We start from the raw sequence: 25608 nt of genomic DNA on the forward strand, positions 1-25608 counted from the left end.
CTTCTTGATATCTGTACACAGGTTTTCAATGGAGTTTAGGTCAGGAGACTGAGAAGGTCACCACATATCCTCAACACCGTTGGCCTTAAACCATTTTTTTTGCGCCACTTGCTAGTATGTTTAGAGTCATTATCCCGTTGATATAACCCATATTAATGGCATATTCCATGAGGCATGTGTTAACTTTACCTTATATAATATTTTGACATATGCCCTTTGGTCCATGATGCCTTCAATTAAGTGAATAGGAACAAAACATCACAATGTGAAAAATGACCAAGTACCATGATTTTGCACCGTCATGTATAACGGTTTTTGTGGTAAACCGGGGATTATATTCTGAGTAAGGGGGACGTCGGACAAAAGTTTCCTAGAGCCTGTACTACCAAATAATTCAACTTTGTATTCGTCTTACCACAATATTTTTCGCCATTTAGACTCGGGTCAGGAGACATGCTCTTTCGCAAAATTATATGCGGACTTCCTTGTGTTTCTTTTTTAATGGGGGTCTTTTTCGTGGACTTCTGGCAAATAATTTGTTCTGCTCCAAATGCCTACGAACAGTTTCAGTATTAACTGACAAATTTAGTTCGTCATGGATGCTCCTGGCTGAAGCGAAAGGATTAATTTTGCAGTAGCGTACTATATTGCGATCGTCTGAAGTGGATGTTTTGAGCTTTTGTCTACGAGTTTCATTTTTGTTTCTATAAATAAAGGCATTTTTCTATCATTTGAGGAGAGCATTTTACGATTTTTGAATCTCTTATAAAATTTTCATAGTTTTCTCAATTTTTTTTTATCGTTTTCCGCTTTTCTCTGTATAATAATTTTCTCTACCCCCTGGTGAAAAACCTCAATGATTAAATAAAATAATAACTAATTAAAATTGCTGCTAAAATATGGAACTATATTTACTTTTCTAATTTTGTGAAAATTTTTTATGTTAAGGACTATTTTGAAAATGAAATATCTAACACTCCTATTATTTTGTGGAAAGCAATAACCAGTGTCTCCGAGAAACTAGCAAAGCAGAAGAAGAACAGCAATCATCACATAAAAAATCTGTGTTTTGTATTTAATGCTAGTATCCCGTTATGTGTACCGTTATTGTTTCGTGTCATTTACAATGTAATTTAAAAAAGTTATGCAGCCAAACACATTTTTCAGATTGGCACTCCTATTATTTTGTGGACAACTGTATATATACATCAGTGTTTTCTTCCTTACATAATTTCTAAACGGTAACTCAAACACAGTATTTTTTACTTTTATTAGGTGCTAAAAAATATCTGTGTTGACTTTTGAATGCAAACTTTCATGATATGACATTTCACTTTTTAATTTTAATAATTTGACAGCTTTGGCGCGCCACTTTAAAAAATACACACTTGGTATTTAAAAAGGAAAAACCATGCATTTAGGGGTTAAAATAAAAACCATTTTTTTTTTTAATTTTTCAATTCAAAAAACCAAAAACTTATTTTTTTTTTAATTTTTCAATTTAAAAAACCAAAAACTAAATTTTTTTATTTTTAAATTTAAAAACCAAAACCTAATTTTGTTTTAATTTTTCAAAACCAAACCAAAACCAAAACCATAGTTTTTTTTAATTTTCACCTGAAGATTATGTGAAAAAAGTGTTACCAAAGTGTTGTTGATTTTTTTTTCGTTTTGCAATGAGTGTCATTCTACTATAACTAGGATATTTAAAGAAAAATACATATCTAAAGTGAAATTACATACCTTTAGAAAAAAATGTAACGAAATATTGTATTATTGTTTAATTCAAAACAAATGTTGAAGCCGATTACTACTTACTGTTTCATTAAAATCGTCTCTATGTGACATTTGCGCAGTTAGCATCGAATTTTGAGTTGTATTTATTTTGGGCTTTTCTCAGATGATTCCTATCAGAATTTCGCTTTCCGGCGAGATCGTCAGCGTTGCTGCACGGCCTTGGCGGCATGCAAAATTCCTTATCACCGCATGCCTATATTAAAATCATTATTTGTTTGATAATAACAAATATTTTCTACATTAAAATTCTAAAGTACTTAAACCAATATTTGCTACTGTCTACAAGTACACATGCCTTTATGTAGTAAGTAGTGTTTGTTATCATTTGCAAGGCATTCAAAAGACCTTAAAGCACATACCTGCAAATATCTGTGCCATCGGGTGAGAAAAAACCCAAAACGAGCAAGTTGAAAAAAAATACATTTTCTTAATTTTTTTTTAGCTACACTTGCTTTCTTTTTTCACTCGCCTTGTCATACTATTATTAAATATTTTATCACTTTGGCACAGTTGGCACACAATGAAACCACACACGAGCCTAAGCTCTGTGAGCAGATATGGTAAATAAAGGACACATAATACATATGTATGTATGTATATATTTGCAGTATGTTCGTGTGTGGATGCTAAATACAGTTTAAATAAAAATTTTAACTCGTCTCGTGTATGCGAAATTTTAGTTCGTTCTTCGTCGAACTGGTACTGTATATACGTAACAAGTATGTATGTATGCATATAAAAACATTGTATAAATATATTGTGTATTTGTGTACGAAAAGCACATGAACATTTACATACATTTATCTCTCATATGTAAGAAGAAAGATTAAGAAAAAGCAACAATAAGCAGAAAATTCGAATCTTGTTTGATTAAATTTGCAAATTTAATTTGCATAGTGTGAGTAAAGTTGTTGTTATTGTTATATATTTATTTATATATTTTTTTTGTTAGTGAATGGCTAGTGTTCACCCTACAGAATCAATTTCGAAAAAATTTGCGGCGCAATAAGTGAATTTATTTGAATACCGAACTCACCTTACCGCAGTCACACAAAAATATGTACATACATATGTTTGTATGTACATACTTACCCACATATTGACATATTTATGTACAACAAAACTTGCATTTCTATACCTTCTTTGGTTATTGTTATTGCTTTATTGTTGTAAATAAGCGTATGTATGTAAATAAGCGGTTGGGTGAGTCTTTCTTCACTGTATATACCCTATTTCTTCGTGTATTATTCACACATTTTATTAGCACTTTAGATCTTTCTTCTTCTTTCAACTATATGCGCACACACATACACTTAAATATTCACTTGAGAATGCTGTTCAGCGCCACAAACGCGGCTTGAATGGTAAATATCGTTGGCATTAAGCTTAGAAAATAGCGTCGCAATTGCTTTTGTCGGTCGCGTTGACTCACCTAGCCGGTTGTCTGACCGCCTGTAAGGGCGACAGGTGAGAAAGTCAAGTTGAAATGCCGGCTTTTCGCTATAGTTATGTTTTTACACATATTCTTTGTTGAATTTTCTCCAGCTATTCAGATCTTTCGCTTTATGTCGCGATCTTGAGCCCTTTGGTGTGTTGTAATTGCTATTTTTGCTTTTTTGAGATAAAATGAAAAGTGTATCGTTTTATTATACTAGCGCTAATTGTCGAGCCGTTTTTGTTTTGTTTAGAACGTTATTGTAAACAGTTGTATATATTTTTTATATAAAACAGGAAACAAGCTAGAGATTCTATATTTGTATATAAAAATTAAATTAGAATGAGCTATATTTTTTATAAAAAACAAATAAGTTGCATATAGTTAAAGTTACTTTCTATGGATAGAAGTGTTTGTGCGTTTTTTTAATTATATACATATGTACATACGTACTTTTTATGTATGCAGAGTTGAATGCCTAAAAACAGTTACTATTTTAGTAATAATACAATTTTTACTACTGCTGTTTACTTAACATAACCTTAAAAGGGCAAAGTGTATACAAAATGAGCTCAATAAAGGCTCGGTTAACTTTTAGTGCCTTTAAATTTATTTTTATTGAGTATATTACAAGCTTTTAACATAAGTAAAAATATACGTTTGTTTTGATCTTTTCGTTCTTAGCCGTTTACATTTTCAATTTTTATTTTATTTTTCAATATCTTTTACTTTTTATTTATTTTTATTTTTACTGTTCATTTGTTTTTATTTTTACTATTTTGTATTTTTTTTTTTCATTTATTTCTTTGTTTTTTTTTTTTTCTTCACTCTTTCCTTGCCACTTGGCGTCCAACGAACTGCGTAATTTAATTTATAATCATAGCACATAATTTAAAAACAAGCACAAAAACAACAAAAACCCCCACATCACATGAATAATGAAACCAGAAACACTGCAAGATCGTTGCATGCATAAATATGTAGGTTTGTTTTTTGTAAATGTAAAGTTCACTGCTGGACAACGACTGCGATCAACTACAATAACAACAACAAATAAGAAAAAATGAAAAATAAAATATTGACCACAATGTTGTTATTTTGCTTTATGCGCTTTATAAGTGCAACCATGCGTAGATATGAGTGCGTACAGATTAGTTCATGTACATGTACTAGTTCATAATGCACATGATTAAGTGCATACATATGTATGTATATTATATAGTATTTCTCATTTTATAGTTATTCGCGCTGCCGGCAAATTAGCAGGTTTCTGTTTTTGTTATTGTTGATAATTGTTATTTGTGCCGGCTTTTCGCCATTGCAATGCCTTTACATCACATGATTAATGTTTTGTTTTTGAATTTAACAAAGTTAAGAGAATTGCATTCAATCTCGTTCAAGTGGTGCTTTTACTGAGGAATAAGAAATTATTCTGTTGACATACATACATACATATATTCGTCTAATTCTGTCTTCAGCAGTGTAAGTCATTCATTTTATTTATTTTTTTAATTTCTAAATTTTGTGTTTTTAATTTTTTCTTGTTAGAAAATACTTTAAAGTTTTGTCTTTATTTTTTTTAATTTATTTCTTTTTAATTTCCTTTTGATTCTCATTGTATTCTATTTTTAATCAATTATTTTTTTTTTGTTTTTTAATGTATTTTATTTTTTATTTTTTATTTATTTTCGTTTTTTTCTTATTTACATATATTTTTTAACTTTTCGAATTTGTTTTCATTTTTTCCTTTAATTTTTTTATTCGATTTTAATTAATTACATGATTTTTTTTTTATTCTTTTAATTATTTTTTATTTTTTAATTAATTAATTTTTAGTTCTTAATGTATTTTATTTTTTGGTTTTGATTTTTTTATTATCTATTTTTTTTTAATTTTTAATATTATTTTATGTTTATTGCTTTTTGTTTTGCGAATTTACAATAACAACCGTGAAACGTCGACAACACGAAAGTTCATATCGAAATTGTTAATGAGTTGATTTTAAAAAAATGTACATATGTACATATGTTCTATTTGGTAAAAATCCCACAGGAATGTTTACACAGCCGACAACTCGAGGCTATTTATATTAATTGCGTTGCAAATTTGTTAAAAAAATGGCACATACATATATGTATATGTTTATATCCATATTTGTAGAGTTTGCCTTGCAAGCTCATGCGGTTTTTTAATATGTCTATAATATTCTGCTGATAAAAATTGTAAAAATATACAAGCCGAGATAAAAAACAAAACTCGAAGTGTAAAGTGATTAAATTTAAATTAAATTTATAGTGCGTTTAGTAACAGATAAAAAGTGCGTCTGTATTCACATTTTTCTACTCTGTAACATGACTGTACATACACATCACATATGTATGTATGTATGGATATGTAGATACATATGTACATATGTATATGCAAATAAAAAGCAAAAAAAAATATTTTTTTACAAAGATAAATAAGTTGCTGCCTATCAATTTGTTTTTATCTTGAGTAAATATATGCATAACTATGTACTATATAGATTTATGTGTATATAAAGTTCAATTAAATGTTCGAAATAAGCGCACGAGCCAGCAGAAAAGTGTAGAAACCGGCAAAGTGCGTCAATAGTAGCAAAACGACGCAAAGTTTCCATTTTTATTTTTATTTCATCTCTCTGTAATTTAATTTGGCAATAAACATTTATTTTTGTTTTTGCATCGCTTATAAATGTATGCATGTACATATGTATTTACAGGTTTTTTTCCGTTTTGCACTGCTAAGTATTTCAATTGCGTATAAGTTCACGTTGTTTTGTTGAACAAAAAATGTGAATGAGGCGAAATTCATTAAAATTCACTTGGGTTTCTTGTGTAGACAGCGCCAAGAGTGTGCCTTATAACAACCACCCACCCCGCAGACACATGAAACACACATGAAAATTTGTGCAAAGTTGCAGACGTGTATTTCAAGTAAACTAAACATTCCATCAATCAATTAATGCGTTGTATTCAATTCAATATACACATACATATGTATGTACATATATACATACATATATACATATTTTGTTGTCAGTAAATTAATTTGTTTGTGAAAATCGTTAGTATCTACAACTTTTTTAATTTATAAATCATATGTTAGTTAGTTCTCTTGACTGTTTTATTTGTCAAAGTAGCGCCTAAATGTAGGGAATACTCTATATTGTAACGAATATGAAATATTATTGCCTACATTTATGAGCATTGTTCGTTGAGGCAATATGTTTCGAGTGTCTACGCCTTTTTAAAAAAAGTTATTGATAAAGTTAACAGCATTGAATATTACAAAAACATTCATATTTGTTTGTAGAGCTTTCATTCCTCATACAAAAGCCATAAAGAAAATAAAATATTTTTTATTGGTAAGATTATATGCTTTTATCTTATCAAAAAATATCTTTTTTCATATCATATTTGTACAAAGCTTTTTTCTTAAATAATCTTTACTAAATTATTTTAAAAACAAAATTTTTTGTTAAATATTTTTTTTTGTCATTAGCGATGTTACACAAGTATTAAGTAATTTTGTAAACTTATTAACGGTTATTCCAAACTAATATTAGTAATTATCACAGTTATGTAAAGTATTTTGCTTATCGATAATTTCGTGAGTACTTAGGCGGCAGCAAATTTGAAATGAAAACGTGATTTTTGTTCTTCGAGAATATATTAGAGAAAAGTAACCATTCAGCAGAATATATAAAAATCTACACTAAAAAAACAAAACACTAATACATATGACAAAAAAAAAATAAATAAATAACACAAATAAAAAAAAAAAAAAAATAATAAAAATAAATAAATAAAAAAAAATTAAAAAAAAAATAAAAAAAAAAATAAAAAAAAATAAAATAAAAAAAATAAAAAATAAAAAAATTAATAAAAAAATAAATAAATAAAAAAATTAAAATATAAAAAATAAATGAATAAAAAAAATTAAAAAATAAAAATATTAAAAAAATAAATAAAAAAAATAAAAAAATAAAATTAAAAAAAAATAAAAAAAAATAAAAAAATAAAAAAAAAAAAAAAATAAAAAAAATAAAAAAAAAAAAAAATAATAAAAATAAATAAATAAAAAAAAAAATAAAAAAAAAATAAAATAAATAAAAAAATAAAATAAATAATAAAAAAAATAAATAAATAATAAAAAAATAAACAAATAATAAAAAAAATAAATAAAAAAAATTAAAAAATAAAAAAAAAGTTAAAACAAATAAATAAAAAAATTAACTAAAAAAATAATAAATAAAACGATTTTCATTATTTAAATTTTTAAATATTGTAATACAGTTTATACCGTTTTTTTTTAAATAAATTTTTATATTTATTTATTTATTGAATATGCTTTGTTTTAGAAATTAATTTTTTAATTTATAAACTAAATTACTGCACGGAAAGTGAAAAGTTCGCATATTGCGCCGAAGAAATGCACACATACCGAAGATAAAATGAACAAAACCATGTCGTAATTTCATTTTCAGCTAAACAAACTTGTATACTGCGTCGTGGCTGCCTTGTCTGCACACAAAATTCCTTGTCGATCATTTGCCTTCCTAGAAAGTCTTCGCATTTCGGTTACAAGTGAAATTGCACTCATTTTATTGTTGTAAATGTGTTATTCATGTTTTTTCTACTAAATTTCAAACCAAAACGCCCCTCCCCCGGTCCGCCCTCGCAGTAAAAGTTGACGCGTAATGCATTACAACAAACAAATGCATCTATACATATACTTTTAGCTCTAAGATATTTTTGTTTTGATTACACGCTTTTCTGCGTACACAAACGTATGTATGCACATATGTTTAAGTTTAAATTAGTTTAAAGCTGAGAAATCGTACTATAATTAAATTATACACATAGTGAATAAATTACCTATAATTCTTTGTTTTTGTTTTTTTTTGTTCTGCAGGCGGCCATAATGAAATCACACGCTATAGCAGCGAAGATGTTTCGGGCAACGAGTCCAGCGAGGCGCCGAAAATGACGGAAATCGAACGTCAGGCGGAACTCAATCGCCACAAGGAGGAAATGCAAAAGAAGCGGCGCAAGAAGAAACGCACCAGTTCCTCTTTGCATTCGTCAACATTTCAAGGTGAACTATTGTTATTATATAGTATTTCATTAATTTCATTAATAAAACTCTTTACATAGCTCAGCTGCTTTTGCGTAATAATTTTAAAAAGTTGTTAGTTTTTTTCTTAAACTGTTTTACGAGTCGAGAGAGAGAGTACTTTTTATACATTAAGGATGATGGGTTAATTTTCCGCCTTCCACCAGCTGTTGTCTATCAGCTGACGTTTAAAATGTCAGCAACATTTAAATATAATATCCTCAAATTAAATACGTCTATACTTAAGCGCTGACGGCGTATATTTTTTGCTATGTTCACAGACTCATTTTAGATCAAAAATTAATAATTTAAAATAAAATCCGCAGCAGTACACCATTTTCATGGCATTCAATGCGCTTTTCTTACTCACCATGTCCCTAGCAGATCTCTACATAATGTGTAGGTATGCATGTACATATGTATATACCGGTCGGTACTTTACACACAATATTTCCGAAATATGTATGTATGCGAGGCTAAAAATAATTTCAAAAATAAAACAAACTAACTAAAAAACATGAAGCTTTTGTTTTCATTTGAGGTGTGCGTGCCTCGGTGAAAATGGCACAAGGCGAATGCATGCGTAATTCGGGCGTTATGTACACAAAAGAAAGATTATTGGAAAACTCAAAACAAACCCACAAAAGCACGCAAAATTATTCAATCATTGCACTGCCACGTGCATAAATTTGCTGTTTTTGTTTTCCATTTCCATTTTCATTTTATTTTTAATTTGTTCTTGCTCAATAAGCGCCATTGATTTATGCAAGTATACGCATTGTTTACACTTTAAACTCTCTAGCCGGCTATAATTTCTTATACCAAGTAAATATATAAACATGTTTTCATGCGTTCGCAGACAAACGTAAAAGCTTAATGTGCTTTGAGGGGGTTGCTGATCACGTTGTCGTGGCGGCAACGCCAATTTTGTTACGTGTGTGGCGGCAGGCAGGCACTTCGTCAGTTTGTCAGCCCAGGGCAGCTAAATCTGCAGATCAACCTTATTCATTTATTTATTTATGTAATTAGACAGTCGCACATCAGCGTTCCTCTGCAGTTTTATACAATCATAGCTTTATATATGTGCATACATATGTACGTATATCAGCACATGGTGCGCACCTTGAAGTTTGTTTATACTTAAATGTGTTGTGTGCTTTGTTTATTTTTGCTTACAGAATTGTATAAGCTGACGGGCGAAATCCTTGGCGAAGGCGCTTACGCCTCTGTACAAACATGCGTAAATATCTACACCGATTTGGAGTATGCCGTAAAGGTTATCGATAAAATACCGGGACATGCGCGTGCGCGTGTTTTTCGCGAAGTGGAGACATTCCATCATTGTCAGGGACATCCGGGCATTTTACAATTAATTGAATTCTTCGAAGATGATGAAAAGTTTTATTTGGTTTTTGAAAAGGTATGCATAAATAGCAAGCAACAACACCATTTTGTGTTATTTTGAAACTTCAATTTACACACAAATATGATTTGATTTGCAGATTAATGGCGGCCCCCTTTTGCGACGCATTCAGGAGCAGATTTGTTTCTCAGAACACGAGGCAGCGCAGATTATCAAGGAAATTGCATCCGGTTTGGATTTTCTGCACAAGAAAGGCATTGCGCATCGTGATCTGAAGCCGGAAAATATTTTATGTGTCGATCCGGACAAATTATGCCCGATTAAGATATGCGATTTCGATTTGGGATCGGGCATTAAATTCACCACAGACGTCTCATCGCCATCGGCAACCCCACAACTTCTAACACCAGTGAGTATTCGCTATTTAAAGCGAAAATAAAAATTAAATGAAATAAAAATAAAAATTTTCAACTGTTCTTGCAGGTCGGCAGCGCAGAATTTATGGCGCCCGAAGTTGTTGATCTATTCGTTGGCGAGGCAAATTACTATGATAAGCGTTGTGACCTGTGGTCACTAGGTGTTATCGCATATATTCTATTGTGTGGCTATCCACCATTTTCGGGCAATTGTGAAGAGGATTGCGGCTGGAATCGCGGCGAGAATTGTCGCACCTGTCAGGAGTTGCTCTTCGAGTCCATACAAGAAGGTACTTATGTTATTAAAGATGTGTTTTTGAAATAAACATTAAAAAATATTATTTAAAAATTAGAAAAAAGGGAGAGTAAAAATTGTATTTGCAAACGTATTTACAAAGTTCTCATCTCCTTTTTAAGGACGATTTTCTTTTCCCGAGGCTGAATGGGAGGATGTAAGCGAGGAGGCCAAAGATTTAATACGTGGTCTACTTGTCAAGGAAGCGCCAAAGCGTCTAAGTGCCGAAGCAGTACTAAACCATCCGTGGATCAAGTATTCGGAGGAAGAGTCTCCGAATGATATTAAGAAAATGGAGAATCGGCGAAAGGCGCTGCGCACACCTGGCAATATAAGGCGGTAAGTTGCGCAACAAAAAAAAAAAACAACAAACTTAAAAACTCTCAAAAAGCTCACCTCAACTTATGAATTGTTAATTTTTGTGATTAATAATATTTACTCTCAACTAATTCTTTTTCTTAGCAATCAATCAGCGCGCGAGATATCCCGATTCGCCGAGTCGGCAATGGCTGTGAAACGCGTGATACTACAACACTTTTCCATGCGTTACGACTACATGAAAGAGCGCCCGAACATCTATCAGCCGTCGCAAATGCAACTGGACGCCCAGAATGGCGGCACCGGCGCGGACAGCAACAACAGTCCGCCGATATTTATAAAGCCACCACCGCCACGTAGTCGCTCGATGAATAATACGCTGAGCGTCAGCAATAATCGTTCCATCTATGGCGGTCGCAATAGCAATCTGTATGCCACACGCAATTCGAGTCGTTTCGGCAACAGCATTAATGGCGGCAAAGCGTCGAGCATCTACCAATCGGGTGCACCATCGTTCAAAACACTGAACGTACATGAAGAGGACGACGACGATGAGGAGGCGCTGGAAGCATTTGGACGGCTCGATGAAGATGAAGAGTGGGCACATGTAGGAGAGCATCAGACCGGATACTTTTCCGCCGCCAATGAAGAAGATTTAAAAGCGGACGTGGAGGCCAGACGTAGGCAAATGGGGAATAATGCTGCAGATGAGAGTGACTACGAGGATTATCCACATCTTTGGCGTGACATGGATAATGAGGATGAGGAGTGTGACTTAGGTGTTGAGGTGGGAGAAACCAGCACAAATAGGCCATATGAACAGGATGGCGAGTGCAGTGATAATAATACGCCCCATGACTATGACGATTACACCAAACGTCCAAAATACTATCTAGATGATAATAACGAAGATAGAGAGATAGAGCTCAAAGTGGACGAAGATTTGGAGAACAAAAATCGTTATCGTCATGGTGATTACGGTGATAATGCTATTACTAGTGATGCGGAGGATAGTTCCTGTGTTAGGGGTGATGACAAACGCAGTAAGACAACATTACTACAGGGTGCCATGCAAATTAAGGAGGGAGAGAGATCAGCCGGAGCTGAAACTGCTCTCGAGTTAAGTTTTAATAGATTACCTAATAATGAGAGTAAGGTTAATGATGAGAACGTGGAGAACGTAGAGTGGAAGAGGAGGGGCGTTGAACAGGAGCGAATGTTTGAAGTTAATGATTATGTTAATGTTGATCATAATAAGGTTAAGGTTAATGATGAACTTGAAGAAAAAGTTGCAGATGAGGCAAATAATTCGTTTGCAAAAGCAGAAATTGATGAACATGTTTTCACATTAGAGGAGAAAGAAAACATCGAAAAGCAAAATAAACAACAGCAAATAGATTTTGCTAACGAAACGAAAATGAATTTCAATGAAAATTCAGAAACAAATTTCAAAACTTATTATAACATCCAAGATAATAATATTGAAGCTAATAAGAAGAATGCTGATAATAAAAATGCTAATAACTGTATGGTTAATCGTAGCAGCAGCAGCAACAACAACAGCAGCGACGCAACCGGCAACAAAGCGGATGAATTGTTGCTGGACGCTGGACAAAACCAACTTCCAATAAGTGATATTAATGATATAAAAATCACCAATTCAAATACAACAACAATTGCAGTTAATGCAACCAAAACAACTCACACCACCAACGACAACAACAATAGTAATGTTTCGATTATAGAAACAGAAGCCAAAACAAATATTGCAAACAAAAACATAATCGATGCAGATAATGTTACAACAACAACAAAAGAAAATGCTAAATTATTGGCTAGTATTAGTGATTTGAAGGAAACGCTACCTGAACTTAATGAGACTGCAAACATTGTTGTCGCCACGCCATTAAACGGAGTCGCCACTGAAAATGCAGCATTCAATGAAAAAAGAGGCAAATCTGCACCGCCCGCCGGCAACACAATCGATGAGGAGAACGGAGAAAAAGTTGACGATGGGCTGGCGACTTCTAAGAACGCGGTGACAACAATGCGAACGACTTTTGGCAATCAACAACAACAACAAACACAAAAACAGCTCAAACAGCAGCAGAAGCAGCCGCCAAAGCAAAATCAAAAGCAGCAGCAGCTACAACAACAACACCAATATCAGCAACAACAACAACCACAAAATCAAAAACAACAAACTTTGATAAAATCAAAGCGTTCGCCGCGCGCGAACAAACCACAGCGTAATGTCTGCTTTGCGCTGGGCAACACCGGCGGTCGCCATGTTGGCGGCGTTGATGACGATTACGATGCATATCAGAACAACAATTATGACGCCGAGCTGGAGGATGATGCCGACGAGGACGATGTCACTTACGGCAGACCACGTTCGCACAGCAACAACATCAATGCACCTGGTTATGCACGTCGTCAGCAACAATACAACAACAATCATCGCCGCTACTCACAACCAACATCCGGCGGCAACAAGCAACAACAGCAGCAACAACATTCGTCCGGACAAAAAGCCGAAAATTGGCGCAACCGCGGCGGTATTCTAATAAATGGCAACAATGCCGGCAACGGCAACGGAGACACATCGAACAACAGCTCCGGTTTAAGTGCCACGGTAGCAGCAAATAATTACCGCAATAAGTATCGCTCACAAGGTGGCAACAATTCGCCTGGCTGGAATGTGGGTGGCGGCGCTCAACGCAATGGCGGCCACTACTACAACGCACGCTCCGGCGGTGGCAGTTACAGTCACGTCGGCGTAAGTGGCGCCTCGCCACCATCCGATGACAGTGGCAGCGGTTCGGCAGGTGCCATACACAACTGGCGTAATGATTGCATCTACACGGGCGCACGTAATTGTGGCATGCAACAACGACGCAGCTACCAGCATCCCACACAGCCGCGCTATTCGCCACCCACACACGATGGCAACGGCGGCAGCATTATGCGCGCACAATACAACCGAAACAATCAACAACAGCCGCGCATCGGCTCAGGACGTTTCACGCATTCACCAACCGGCAGTATGTATGTGCCGCAGTCGCGCGGCAGTGCCGTCAGCGGCATATACAATAGCGGCAACGGTTTTGGTTTGGGAGGTGGCGGCGTCGGCAGTGGTTCACCACCATCACCCGGTGAGCTGGGCATTGGACTCTCACCGCCGAGCGAGAGTTTGTTAATGCAGCGACGTATGCATGTAGTAGCAGGCGCTGGGCAGCATCATCGCAATAATGACTTCGGTGTGGGCGATTTCTGCCAATCGGCAACAGCTAACGGTTAATAAGCGAAAAGTTTACAACATTCACATCCATCAAAACACACACATATATTATACACGAAACAAAACTTCATTCATACAAAGTGGGGCACGAAACGCTCGTTTCACGAACGTTTTGTTGTTCTCAAAACGAAACCAACTCGATTTCATTTATGTATACTTATTCAAAAATCTAAACACTATGTAACTGTAGGTGTGTCTGTGTGAGTGCAACAAGTGCGAAAAGCGTCTTTGTTAAGTTAAAGTGTGGCAACTAGTAACGGGTGATTTTTTTGAGGTTAGGATTTTCATGCATTAGTATTTGACAGATCACGTGGGATTTCAGACATGGTGTCAAAGAGAAAGATGCTCAGTATGCTTTGACATTTCATCATGAATAGACTTACTAACGAGCAACGCTTGCAAATCATTGAATTTTATTACCAAAATCAGTGTTCGGTTCGAAATGTGTTTCGCGCTTTACGTCCGATGTATGGTCTACATAATCGACCAAGTGAGCAAACAATTAATGCGATTGTGACCAAGTTTCGCACTCAGTTTACTTTATTAACTTTAAAAGTTATCAAGCTCTTAAAAAATCACCCTTTACATTATAAGCGAAAGGCGACGGCTCGTCTCTTTGAAAACTTTCTAACCGCCCGCAATTACTGCTTGATTGTAAATTCTCTACTATCGATAGTGTTGCCCTCACTACACTTAAAAAGCTGTAATTCATGCGCATGCTGTAACACCTCGCACCCTTTTTGCGCTCACACATGCACCCACACCAAAATTCTGAACCTCTTCGGTTTCAAGTAGCACTTATGTATTTCAAAATCTACGAAAAAAAAACATATTTTTTGTACTACTCGTAATAATTTAATTTTCTCTTTTGTGTAACGGTTTGAGTGATTGTTGAGCGTGTTATTCTCCAAAGCGCGCTTGTCATGCACTTCGTTTATAGTTAAAGCCTAGCCTTGCGTAAAAGGCAACGAAAGCTCTAAGGCATGCGTCAACTCAAAATTGTATGAAATTCGTTGCGATATTTTGCCAATAGTTAAAGCTTACTTTTTCCAGATTTTAATTATTCACAATTATTTTAAATAACTTTCCTGAATATTTTTTTCCACGAATACGGTATCTCTTATCTGCCGCGCTCAACATCACGCTTTCCGAAATTCCAAATACACATAATTTAGTTGTAATTACTTCACTAATACTATTAGCTCAAAATTTTGTCTTATTTTCTGATACAAATGTTTATTTTCCAATGTGTTTAATTTTTTTTTATATATACCTTATATTATTTCAAAGACTTTTCGTAACGACTGTTAAATGTAAACAAAACAAAAAAAAAACAACAACAAAAAAGAAACGCAAACACCAGAGCAAACACAAAAGAAGCAAAGCACACATGTCAAGTTTGTTGTAAGATGATTTAATAAGGATGTTGATGTTAAATATGGCTGTTACGATGGAAAAACAATGGCTTTTTGGCTCGCTTATGTAATGTGTATTATGAACGAAAATGAAAATATACAAAATAAATGTTCATATGTACGAACACCACACACTCAACACATCTGCCACTGTGCACACTTACTTTTCTTACATAATACACATACACAAAACATACACACACACACGTACATAACCAAAACGCAGAAAAAAACGAAGCAAAAAAAAATTTTGGTATGACAGTGAAAAAGCGAAGAAAAAACACACACACATCGTACAATCCAAAAAGTCGTTCACTTTTTTTTATAAAAAAAGATATGATAATTCATATAATTTTTAATAATTATAAAACAAAACTTTTTTGCATAAAACAAAATCATAAAAAAAACAGCACTGAGTTTGATTCTTTAATATTTACTGTTAACTTTACTCTTGTTACGTAACAGAAAGTGGAGGCTTGCGAAGAGCAAAAATTGCAAATTACAGTTGTGTTGGCATTAATAGCAAGCAGCAACTGCAACTATAATATACACCAATTTTAACTCACGGCAATTTTTGCGTTTGCATATTAAAATATATACATAAATACTATATCTATATACTTTCGTTCTAAAATTTATTAAAAAAAAACAATGAAATTGGTAAAAAAAAATAATAAAAACTATTTGTAACTTCCCGTCCCAGACGTGTAGGCATTGAAGGTTTAAGTAAAAACAAAAACAAAAAACAAGGTTGAGCACAGCATTTTCCCTAATAATTTGCGTTATGCCAAGAGTTGAGCGTCTAACCGTACATTTATTTACAGTAAAAAGTATGTAAATGCTAATTTTGAGGTTAAAAAATAGCTGAACTTGCGCTAATCTTCACTCTTAGTTGTTCCGAAAAGATTAGCCGCTAGATTTCAGTGTGAATAATCCTATTCCCACAACAGCCTTTTTACGCTGTTGTTTCGGTGGTCTAACCTATCTATTGACAATGTCAAGTGAGTTTTTGCGACTGTCGGAAAACTATCACGGCTTAATTTTACGATTTATGTACACAAATTCGATTAATTAACGAAAATAATTTTCAAAAAACTGAACTTATTATTTATTGATTAAAAAAAAAGGTCGAGGAACACATTTTATCGCAATTTTTGATTCTCTAAAAATGCGTAGCATACTTTTGGGCGGTCTACTTCGAAAGTACCAGTTGCAGTTACTTTTTAAGTACTTTACGTCATACTAGCTAAAAGCGGCTTTTAGAATACTCAAGCCTGTGACCTGTGTGATATGCTATTATTTCGTACAAATTTTTAAATAAACACAGCATTTTAGGCGTTTGAACCGTGCTAGTATCTTCAAACTGTAGTATGTACAGTTGGTTAATCTTATTTTGTGATATACAGTAAAGAATGCGAACGAGAAGAGCTAATTTGGTTGAATAAATAATTTTTGAAATCTTGATTTTATAAGAAATTCTTTATTTTTTCTTAAAGGGTAATGTGTACGTTTTGTAATTATAAAGAGGAATTGCGCTTAGTTCAGCGTGCTGAACACTTATATATATAATATAGTAAGCTTTTAGGCGCTCAAATTCATATTATATTGAAATTCTTAATAATTTATTGCCTACTCTTAGGCGCTCTCAAATAATTTGTAAAGGAAACTCGCCGGCTACTTATATTTGTTATTCCACCGGTCTATCCGCAGCGATCTCAAAGAGCGCCAAACGTAACAATAACGGTAGTTTGTGTTTAGTTGGCATACACGGTTAATATTTATATTAAAGCAGCCTACTTAGCAGATAAAATTGCAAAAGTTAAGTGATAAAAATTGGTTACTTTAAAAATTAAAGAAAAAAAAAAAATACGAAAACAAAAAGAAAAACCCTTGTTTTATATGAGAAAAGCGTAGAAATACTTATATTGCGCTCAATTTTTGATGCCAAAGTTGTTGTATTTGAATCATGAGCGTACAGAAGAACTGGGCAGCAAAGCAAGTCATGAACACGGTTGGTTCAGTTAAACGAGCACACACCCACCCACAAACAAGTGTGGCTGGCTTAGAAACAAAATTGAAAGTGAATGAACCGGCGACCCTTTCGTAGCTTGCGTCTGCCTTGGTTTTTCTTATTGGAAAATATTATATTTATTTTATAAATGTATTAGACTTATACTCTTACACATTTTCTGTTACGAAAAAACAAAAACAAAAAAATGTTGAATATTTCGAACTGTCGAAAGTAAATATTATGCAAAGAAAAAGTGCAAAAAACGAAGCGATGTTGCTACATATTGTAGTAAAGCGCGCGAGAAAATTCCAATTAAGCATAAACCAACAACATACATACATACAAATATAACAACGTACATACATTTATACGACATACATACATACATAACAAACTTACGAACATTTATACTACATAAATACATACATACATAACAAGAAACATTTAGTACACACCGCGCTGACACTTATCACTATTACAAAAACAAAAACACATACAAAAAAACTCAAATTATAAAAGTAAAAAACAAAAAAAAAACAAACCAAACTCCCTCTCAAAACAAACATTTTTATATAAACTATATATATTTTTGCAACTCAGTGAGAAGAAGAAGAGAAAGATAATGATGATAAAGAATAGCTGGAGATAATGACCCAAAGCGGTAGGCGAAAGTAGTTCTAGCGAGCGTGTTAGAGGCGAGCGAAGCGAAAATTTAGTATGTATGCTAAGTACATTTGATAAGAATCGAAAGCTGATTGAGAGCACTGAATCTATGTACGTATGTAATAACGCTACATTATGCAACTTTGTCAAAAAAAAAAAACAAAAAAAAAAAATTAAAATTCACGCTGTTGTAAAGCGGCGCAACGCAACGTTTGTGCGCAAGCGTGGCGAATTACCCGTACATGGTATAAAGAAGCGCTCAGTTAGGAGTGTGCATGAATGATACGAAAAAAGCAAATAAACATAAAATAAAACATGCATTAAAGCCCATAAAGATTATAATAAACAAATAAAAAAGAACTCGAGAATCAAGCAAAGCGAAGAATATGTATTTTATTTATGCAACTAAAGGGATTATTCGTTAATTGCAAAACATTGCAAAAAAAGGTGAGTAGCAAGGCAAAAGTTTTATACAAAATTCACAAAAATAGCAAGATTTCATATACAACAAAATTGAATCGAAATTCTTTGCAATAAGGCGTGGTTGAAGCAACTTCGTACTTACTGCTGGACTGTCCAGTTTTTGATAGCCTTTCAGTCTGCTGTTGATTTTGGTTAATTTTTATGGGATTTTTTGTTTTTTTTCTGTGTCTATGTATTGATAAGTTCTTCGAATGCTATATATTGTATGTGATCTTCGACTCGTGTATCAGCCTCACTTTTTAACCTAAAATCCATTGTTTTTAAATTTTTTCTCTTTTTTTATCATATTCATTATCAGAGATATCATTTAAATAGTGAAAAAGGAGAATACAAATTCATATCTACTAACAGCTCAACAAACAACTTGATAATGATTAATCTGTTTGGTTTTTTAATTTCAGAGGATTCCGTTCAGAGATGTAGGTATGTATGTAGTGGTCACCGCAAAACGTCTTTTTGAGAGGAGCTCCCGGTGATCAGCTGTAGTTCCTTTCCAAATAAATATTTGTATTAATACTAAGTCTTAAAAGATACCAAAATTTAAAAGTTTTCTCAAAAAAAGTTCTAAAAAATTCGCTTTTTTTGGCCTCCTGACTGTATATAACCCCTTTAGAAGGGTCCAACTCAAAAACTATTTGTAATATCGATTTCAAATTTTAATATGTTTTTTTTTCAAATGTATAACTTCTAGAAATATGAAAAAATAGGTTTTTAAAAATTTCACACCAAGTGTGCCTCTTTTATGTACTTATTCAAAAATTTGCATAACAAATTTCCTTTATTTAAGGGTATACATGGGTTTTCTCGGGTAAAAAAGCCTTTTTCAACAATTTTTTTCTCATATCAAAAATAAAATATTTTATTAGAATTTTTTGTTGTTACAAACGTACACTATTATCAAAGAAATGCTGAAATTTTTGATGAAAAATATTTTAAACTCGGTCATTGCGGTGCCATTTTCGGTGACTTCTCGGAAAAAAGAAGCGCACGCGTTTCAGGATAACTCCTTACAGAATCAACTAAAATGAAAAAATACGTGTTTTAGTTAAAACCTGAACTTAGTACAATTGAAAATTGGATTTTCGGCAAACATTTTTATAAAAAAAAAAATTAAAATTTCAGTGAAAATTTTGCGACATTTTTTTTTTATAATTGTAATCGAAAAAAAACTTCCTCCAAGTCTTTAAGAAGTGTATTTCAAAGACCTGTGTAAAATTTCATGAAGAACGGTTAAGAAATTCTCGAGAAATCTTGCCAGCCGACTTCAAAAATACAGTTTCGAGAAAAACGCGTTTAAAGACGGCGCACTTAGCCTAGCTAGCCTCAAGCGCACACTTTTTCAAGGCTGTATCTCCAAAACTATTACTCGGATCAACTTGAAAATTCAGGAAAATTTTCTAGAGGTGTTATAGAATTTAGTAAGGCAATAAAAAAATTCGTTTTTTTGAGACCCGTAAACCCATGTAATCCCTTAAATCACATAAAGTGTGTTTCGCTCTGGTACTCTATACTTTAAGGATTTTCGTACATAAATGACCAAAACTAGTCAACTTCGCGGAAATTTCCTGTTAGAGTAACACTGTTTTGGTTTCTCGTCAGCACTCATGTTCCGATGATTAAATGACCGCAATTAGTTTGTAGGCATGATATGTATGTATGTATGTACATCACCCAAATTCATCTTCACTTTTGCTTTGTATAAATAATAAGAAAGCATTTCGTTCGACAATCCGTTTTTTGCTTTAATTCTCGTTAAATTTTATGTACATAAATGTTCGTTTAGTTACTTATCTAATATACAAGTTTAAATTAAATACTTTAATAAACAATTTGCGTGTTTTTATGTTAAATTTTTTCTTAGAAAATACTTATATTTGGTTTACAGTTGCCAGTCACATAGTTTGTTTGTATGCATGTACATATGTATACGAGTACAAACAATGGTTTGTAATATCACTATACGCTACGTTATTTGACCACACATACATAACAACTGCATGTATATGTGTATATGTATGTATTTATTGCAATTATGTATTACTTATATATAAGCATGTATGTATGTAAGTATATTTAAATAGTATATACTACTGACTGCACGTTTTTACTTTGATTTTGCCTTAAATTGGGATTTTCGGTTTCATTAAAGCGTTACGCCCGAATGGCTACTAACTGAATACCAAATGGCACGTTTCATCTGTGAGCGAAACCTGCCAGCATTAATTATATGATAAATTATAAAAAACATAAATTGCTAAAGTATGATAATAGAATTTTTAGTCATTGGGTACGCATTGATATGAAATTTAATTAAAAATATTTTACTTAAAAAATAAGTATGTAGATTTTTTCAGCTTCAATTTGCGCTCAAAGCAATGTTTTTGAAAATTTTATAACAAATTCGTAGGGGAAATGTGTTTAAATTTAGCTTATAGCTTTAATATCGATGATCTTTGTGTACATTCCGCATTTCTTATTTTACATACGAGTATCTATGTATATGTAGTATGTGTGTATTTGTGTTTGGAAATTGGAGCTTATTAAAAATATAACACAATGCTAACTAACGTTTCGGCTTATAATATTTACATGAACTGCTAAACTTTTAGTTCCAACATTATGCAATTACATATTTACTTTTTACTTGAATATAATTACTAGTATTTATATGTATGTATGTACATCATGTAATTATTTAAAAATACTATTTGCTAAATTTTAATACAATTTAGTTTAGTTTGCCTTTTTTCCAATACAAATTCACTTAAATACCTACATATAGTATGCCTATGTATGTACATATGTATATTTATATTAGAATGTCCGTTATTTCCCAAATTGATTTTATATTTGCAAGCGCCCCCTGAAGTTTCCATTTTTGCTCTAGCTGAAATTATGCAAAGAAATCAAGTCCCTTATTTTTATTATTTTATTTTTTTGTTTTACATTTCCCATATTCGCATATTTTAAATGATCTTTTGCAATAATTTTATAATCACGGAATTAATCAAACTTACAATTTTTGAAAGTACATATTCTAATAAAAAATATGACACTCTACTAGAAAGGTTTTATTAATTTTTTCCATAAAAGCATTCCTTTAAAAGTTATACGCAGTTAAAATTAGGCAACTAATGTGCTGAGCATTCTCACTCGTACAAGTGTCTCATAAATTGTGTGTTGCTCATACGTCATGGTGTATGCTTGCTTAGCACTCTTGTATGAGAAGCTCAGTGTACTCAATGTGTAACTTTAACTGTATATAACTTCTAAAAGAGGTCTTTTTATGGAAAAAATTATTAAAAGCTTTTTTGTTAAACGCTAAATTTTGAATCAGAAAATCATTTTATAAAAATTGCTCGTCTGCTTGTTTAATGCAAAATATTAAAAAATTCCATCTTTTATATGCAAAAGAAAAGAAACATGATTTATGCATGATTTAATTGAAAATAAAGCGCTTGTCTATGTCGCATAATCTTTTTTAGAGCAAAAACTGAAACTTCAGGCGGCGTTTGCCAAAAAAAAAATAAACTTGTGTTATACTGTACACCCTAATACTTGTATATACATTATGTATTTGTTATTTGCCTGTCTGCTATGGCTCATTGCTCGACTTAGTTGTTGTTGGTGTGCCTGTTGCTGTATGTGTGTATGTTTGTTGATTGTATTGTGTTGTGTTATCTTGTTGCTGTTGTGATTGTTCTTCACCGCTACTCTCGCCCTTCATATGCTCCATTTCAATGTCAGAGCAATTATCCGAATGTGAGAGTGCTGAGTCCATGGAGGTCACCGTGGTGTTAACCTCCTTGTCACTGGTGGCATGCGGTGACAGCGGCAATGGTGGCGCCAATAATGGCTTCTCAACAGCCGAGCCATGATCGGCTTCAATATCGTCTTTTATTTGATTTTGTACTACGAAATTATTGCTATTGATATCCTCAATAGCTTTGCGCAGCTGCAAAGAGCAAAGATGAAGAGAAAAAATTATCAAAAAAATTATAAACTTGATGAAAGAAATGTGATGAATCGGGCAAGAGAATTGCTAAGCAGTCATTTTAGAACCACAAACTGTCAGCTGTATAAGTAGATTCATGGTTTCATCAAGAACTTAGTAGCTTTATAGTTTCATCAATATATATCTCTATAAAACATATAAAACTCTAACTTGACAGTTTCAAAGTGTAATTTTTTTGGGTAAAAAGTTACTTTACCATCATAACTCCTAACAGTATGCTTTAAACTCACCTCTTTCAGACCCACAACACCCACTAGGCGTCCGATTTTCGTCACATAGGCATGATTTATGCCAACCATTGAGAAAAGCGAATGTACTTTGAGTATTGAGGTGCGTTCGACCAGTTGAAATGGCGATGGATCGATATTTACACTGGCCTTCTCCAAATCGATGGACTTGGACATTTCTTCCATTTCCCATTTCTTCTGATCTTCCGGCGACATATCGATCACACGTTCACGTGGCTAAAGAAAATTTTAAGGTAGAAGTGGGTTAAATATTTTAAAGCAATAGTGGAATAATAATTTAAACAAAAATTTAATTTATAAAATAAAATATATAAAAAATTAATCGCCGTTTTCAATTTCATATTTTTGTTTGGTATTGTTTCCACTACTTTTGGTATAATCAAGTAACAGTTATATAACCGTTTACTACTTAGTATTTACAGCTGCTTACTTATTAGATTTACAAACATACACACGCATATATATGTATATGTCTGTATAGAGCACCTACCAAGGTCACTGATTTCGCCTTTTTCATACTCATTGCCTGGTTATTTGTATTTACAGTTGTGCATGTTTTAAGGATAAAAGTTTATACAACGAAGTAGGTGTGGCATATAGAAAAGAGAGAATATAGAAAATATATTTAAATAAATTCAGCGAGAGAAAAAAGAAATTTCTACGAGAGCTAATAATAAAGCACGAGCACTGAAAGCACGAAAGGACGATTAGTAGGCAAATGCAAGCATTAGGAAAAGGACAACAACAATAACAAAGACAACAACGATTAAAACAAAAACAAATACAACAAATGTGCAAACTTTAAAAATATCAAATTTTGTCATATTAAATACATATATGTAAGTATATATTTTACCAAAAGAACAAAGTGATACATATTTACGTACATATTTTTAATAAAAAAATATGTTTGAATTATCAAGATAAATATTATTTTATACATATATTGTATGGTCTGGCCCTCCGCATAAGTTAGGGTAGATTAAGTTAGTCTAGTAACCAATGAGTCACGCATAGACCAGTTTTGGACCTTTGCGATACCAGATGGGGTTCATTTACTAGGTCTATGAGGAGTTGTCAACCCTTAGGATGCCTGTGCTTGACATGAATTTCAACAGATTCTGTGACCTTACTACCGATACCTCTTCCAGTGTATTACATCGTGGGGACACCAGATGCTTACAGCGTAGTCTTGCCAATGCAGGACAAGTGCATAGGAGATGCTCCATTGTTTCCCTACTGCCTTACTGCAGACATAAGGTATGTTCAATACAGTCCACGATATTTCAAAATATAGATATTCATACGTATGATTCCAGAAATATAAAAATACATAAGTTGTTTAAGATTTGATTATAGTTTCCTTTCAGCTAAATCTAGAAACTTGCTCTGTTTTGGTAACAGAAAATAATTGCAGGGTGATAAATCTGATATATGAATCCGAACTTATACTAAATGCCATAACAGTACATTGCTTCCTTTAGTATTATCTGTTTTATAATGAATTTTGGTCCAGTATAGCAAGAAATTCAGCTTTTCGCTGCTATCATTAGCCACACTTGGGGACTGTATCTCGATATCCAATAAACCAGATTTTACTCTCTCCATTCTCTCTCTTAAAAAGACTTTTTTGGAAGTTTGAAAGAAAAAATTTTTTTGTTCCTCTTTCTCTTAAAGAGTCCAAATCAATTATTATATCTTCTTACTCACATCTTGTCATATTCATTACTATTTATAACTTATATAGTACTTCGAAGTTATAAACAATTTCGCCTAGCTTGGAACCAGTATAAACATCAAAAATAATGTTTAGAAGTGCTTCTTTGCATTCTAAAGGTAGTTCCAAAGTAAAATACTCTCGTTAAATAATTCAGCTCTCCCAGCGTCGTAAGCGGTAGCATATTCGATCAGGCAGCACTTTTTAGTGTTCGTAAGGAAGATCCATTTTTTACGAAATAAATATGGATATTTGGAATGTCAAAAGTGATCTCTAAACTTTAATCAGCTTTATGTAACCGACAATTATTCTTTAATTATCGAAGCAAAAGGCAGAAATTGTGAGAATAACTCCTAAGAAGATAAGCAATACTCTTCGACGTTTCATAGGTAAATTTTCGTATAGCAAACTACTCAGAAGATCTACATATAAAAATAAAACTCCTACCTAAAACTTAAAGACTGAAGAACTAAGCTCTGTAATTGCAACCCATATTTGTATATAATCAAACCAAATTAGCAAATATAAAAAAGATCTATATATTATATTTAGAACAACGAATACACTCAAATGCTTTTGAATATTTTTGAATTTTTTTTTTTTCAAAATTTATCACTTAACGTTAAATTTTTTGTAAAAATCTTTAGCCGTTCCTACATATACCTAAGTTAGTTAACCAGTACTCAAAGTTAGACATTTCTTTACTTTTGGCTCATCCTTATCCGTCGCTGCATAGGTGTTATCCGTGAGTGTATTCCATTTGATTGCGTTTGTTCGGTGATTGGAACAATCTGTCGTTGAGTGTGACTTTCGGAGTATGCCTTTTTTCGGCGGTGGTGGCAACATCGTGTGTTCCCATCTTGTATTCGCTAACTTCATTTTAACTTTGGCATGGACTGGCGATGAGCTTAAGCTTCGCGGTCGCTTATGGTTTTTGAAAGTTTCGAAAAAAAAGTTATTATTTTTTAGATGAAAAATTATGCGCATTTTCA

The 25608-nt window shown here is 32.9% G+C and overlaps 2 protein-coding genes across 14 annotated transcripts in view; one reads left to right on the forward strand and one right to left on the reverse strand.

Annotated features, from left to right (window-relative positions):
• Nucleotides 1-18332, forward strand: part of LOC105230927 (probable serine/threonine-protein kinase MARK-A) — a 35309-nt gene extending 16977 nt beyond the window's left edge. For both annotated transcript variants that reach the window (XM_011211952.4, XM_011211953.4), the window contains exons 2-7: nucleotides 8171-8353; nucleotides 9550-9791; nucleotides 9874-10143; nucleotides 10218-10440; nucleotides 10568-10784; nucleotides 10908-18332. In XM_011211952.4, the coding sequence (XP_011210254.2) occupies nucleotides 8171-8353; nucleotides 9550-9791; nucleotides 9874-10143; nucleotides 10218-10440; nucleotides 10568-10784; nucleotides 10908-14064 (4292 nt within the window). In that variant the 3' untranslated portion in view covers nucleotides 14065-18332. The remainder of the gene's footprint in view (nucleotides 1-8170; nucleotides 8354-9549; nucleotides 9792-9873; nucleotides 10144-10217; nucleotides 10441-10567; nucleotides 10785-10907) is intronic.
• The window catches only part of LOC105230928 (chloride channel protein 2), a 48636-nt gene continuing 41332 nt past the window's right edge, over nucleotides 18305-25608 (reverse strand). For 8 of the 12 annotated variants that reach the window (XM_011211957.4, XM_011211959.4, XM_029552344.2 and 5 more), the window contains 4 exons: nucleotides 25322-25540; nucleotides 23390-23425; nucleotides 22882-23115; nucleotides 18305-22591 (listed from right to left, as the gene is read on the reverse strand). In XM_011211957.4, the coding sequence (XP_011210259.2) occupies nucleotides 22232-22591; nucleotides 22882-23115; nucleotides 23390-23425; nucleotides 25322-25540 (849 nt within the window). In that variant the 3' untranslated portion in view covers nucleotides 18305-22231. The remainder of the gene's footprint in view (nucleotides 22592-22881; nucleotides 23116-23389; nucleotides 23426-25321; nucleotides 25541-25608) is intronic. The other 4 variants (XM_011211966.4, XM_049448392.1, XM_029552345.2 and 1 more) reach the window with 2 other exon arrangements.

This window comes from Bactrocera dorsalis, chromosome 2 (assembly GCF_023373825.1).
Source record: "Bactrocera dorsalis isolate Fly_Bdor chromosome 2, ASM2337382v1, whole genome shotgun sequence".
In the NCBI taxonomy this organism is placed as follows: Eukaryota; Metazoa; Arthropoda; class Insecta; order Diptera; family Tephritidae; genus Bactrocera; species Bactrocera dorsalis.